The 3,179-nt window shown below is 43.4% G+C and overlaps 1 protein-coding gene across 1 annotated transcript in view; it reads right to left on the reverse strand.

Annotated features, from left to right (window-relative positions):
- Positions 1 to 2,851: 2,851 nt before the first annotated feature.
- The window catches only part of LOC116007874, a 12,010-nt gene continuing 11,682 nt past the window's right edge, over positions 2,852 to 3,179 (reverse strand). The window contains exon 2 of the mRNA XM_031248540.1: positions 2,852 to 2,889. Within this exon, the coding sequence (XP_031104400.1) occupies positions 2,852 to 2,889 (38 nt within the window). The remainder of the gene's footprint in view (positions 2,890 to 3,179) is intronic.

Here is a 3,179-nt window from a genome sequence, read left to right on the forward strand (position 1 = left end):
TAAAGATTTCAGAAGTCATAAAGAAGCCCTGCAGAAATACATACCGAAGCTCGGCAAAAGAGGATTGAATATCAAACAATTCAAGTGATCAAGTCAAGCTAAAGTGGGACTGAAGATCAAGCCAATTTGAGTCTGGAGGCCCTTCAACGAAGATCGAGCAACAAAGCCCTTCTTTGTAGAACAAGTCGCATTCCGGAGGCCCTTCAGCCAAAGTTTCAAGTCAAGTCAACTAAGTGGAGAATAAGAGGATTTCATTGATAGAGATTTTGTACTCGCGCACACTTTGAAATTGAAATATATATACTTTTCATATTTTCTTGTTCACAGATTTTGGCACGCCCAGTGGGACAGCTCTACCTCTCATCTCTTCACTATCGATCTACTCAACAAGCAACTCTGCCAGCAATCCGAATGGCGTCAAGAAGCTCGATGTTCAAGAAGTCTTATGCCCAAGCTGCTAGTTCCAAGTCTTCATCGAAAGCTAGTTACAAAGCTAGCCGAGAGACCGAATGACCATTAATTGGGAGCCGCGCAAGGAGCTTAGGAATGCGATCGCCTGAACCTGAGTCAATCGTTCGACGCATGATTCAAAGACTCGAAACGGCCCCTATCGTCCCAAGGAAGCCTACCTACGTTGCAGGTCTACCATCCCCGAAGGGAGCAGCTGGTAACGAGATGTCGACTTCTTCGAAAGGGGCAAGCGATAGTGGGAAGCCAGCTTCTTCGAGAAGAGCAACCGATAGCGAGAGTCCAACATCTCCGAAAGAAGGACAAACTGATAGCGAGAGTCCAACATCTCCGAAAGAAGTGACATGTAGAGGGAGTCCAACATCTTTGAAAGAAGTTGCTGATAGCAGGAGTCGAACATCCCCAAAAGGAAACGCTAACACTGGAGGCTCGTCACCCACATCGCCGACGTCCAACATGTGGAAGGCTACGCCAGAATGGTCACGCGTCTATACCATCATGCCAGCTATGACAACAAGCGCAACATCTATAGATAACCAGCTTGCGAGCATCACTAAGGCTCTTGAAGGGATGACCACCCTCCTTCAAAACCAAGAAAAGAGAATCAACGACTTAGCTGAAAAGGTCGAGAGCACAAGGAATGGCGAAACTAGCAGGGCTCTTGGGAAACAACCCGAGGGTTCAAGGAGAAGACGTCTCGCACTCACTAAATCACATTGGGCGAACTACAATACACGAGGAATCAACTTTGCACATACTAGCTTCGGACATGAGCATTCCAGTCACTGGGGGCATGATACCGGTAGATCAACTTAACGAGTTCATCATGGGAGCTATCAAAGGTAAGCTCGAGGGAGGACAACCTTCATACACTTACGCCAAGCCTTACACCCAAAGGATAGAGGATTTGAAGATGCTCGTTGGCTATCAACCTCCAACATTTCAACAATTCGATGGGAAAGGCAATCCAAGACAACACATCGCCCACTTTGTGGAAACATGCAACGACGCTGTGACATATGGAGATCTTCTTGTCAAGCAGTTCGTCCGCTCTTTGAAGGGCACTGCATTCAATTGGTACACCAACTTGGAGCCCGGTTGCATTGATAGCTGGCATGACATGGAGCGAGAGTTCTTAACCCGCTTCTATAGCACGAGAAGAACCACCAGCTTCTTAGAACTCACCACCACCTGCCAAAGGGAGGGTGAATGCTCAACTACTTACATTGAAAGATGGAGGGAGTTGTGCTTGAATTGCAAGGAGAAGATATCACAGAGCTCCGCGATTGAAATGTGCATCCAGGGCATGCACTTTGAGCTCTCCTACATCCTCCAAGGGCTCAAGCCTAAGACCTTCGAGGAATTATCTAGTCGTGCCCATGATATGGAATTAAGCGCGCATAGCTGCTAATGGTGGAAAAAACATACCCATCCAAAGCTTCTACAATGGGGGCAAGAGTCATGATGTTGAAAATGGGGGCAAACCCTTTAAGAAATACGAAAGTGTGGATGCTATGCATGTGAATACTCAATCCGCTAAGATATTCACTAAAGCTACTAGTGAGTTTAAGAATGCTGCTATGTCATTGCGGGGCGGTAGAAGGCTTTCTCTAAGGGAAAGACAAAACAAGCAGTATCCATTCTTGGATTCTGATGTCTCACATATGTTTGATGAGTTGTTAAAGCACAATCTCGTTGATTTTCCAGAAATGAGGCGGCCACATGAGGCATCAATGGTAGATGATCCGAGTTACTGTAAGTACCATAGACTCGTCGGACATCTAATTGAAAATTTCTTTGTCTTTAAAGATAAAGTAATGGAGTTAGCTCAACAGGGGAAAGTTGAACTTGCAGATTCCATAACAAGCGCCAATCAAGTTTCCATCTCATGCGATAAATCTACTTCACTACTCATTAATAGGAACAATGTGAAAGGAAATGAGAAACGACATAAGCGTCAACTCCCTCTTAACATCAAGTTATATAATGTCAAAGCTAAACATGGTACTCGTTTTGGTATTAAGCATGCTAAACAACACTACATTTGTGATGCAACACGACTACCTAAGCAAGTTATGAAAATGTGGGTCAAGAAGAGAGTGTTAAAGGACCCTATTGATGGGAAAACTTGCAACCACCATACGAAAGCACGAGTTCCAATCACATTGGTGAATTATGTGCCGAAGTTGTTCCATACTCCAACTAACCAAGAAATGAAGATGAAAATTCTTCAAATCAACCCATGTGATGGAGAAGAATATGCATCATCATATTATACCACTATCTGCGATGGAGGCAATATTCATCAAGCTTCCTCAATATGAATTGAAAACACACCATATTCAAGGCTCCCCGGCACGAGTCGAAACTGCCTCATATTCATTCAAGACTCCTTGTTACGACTCAAAACTGCCTTATATCCTTCAAATCATTTCAATCTCCTTAGTACAAGGATAAACTACTTCATATCAATTCAGTCTCCTTGGTACGAGGATAAACTGCTTCATATGGTGTCGAGACATCCTTGAATTATACACTTTCAAGCTAGATGCACTCTCATGTGACACATTCAAACAAGTCTCGAGGGGGCAATTTGTAGACACGGAAATTTTGATGGAATTAAATTGGTTATTAATATTGGACCGCATATTATTTGAACTTGTATATCAATTAATTAAATTAATCTGGGTTATGTTATTTGCCTAATTAAT

The sequence above is a fragment of the Ipomoea triloba genome, chromosome 16 (genome assembly GCF_003576645.1).
Source record: "Ipomoea triloba cultivar NCNSP0323 chromosome 16, ASM357664v1".
In the NCBI taxonomy this organism is placed as follows: Eukaryota; Viridiplantae; Streptophyta; class Magnoliopsida; order Solanales; family Convolvulaceae; genus Ipomoea; species Ipomoea triloba.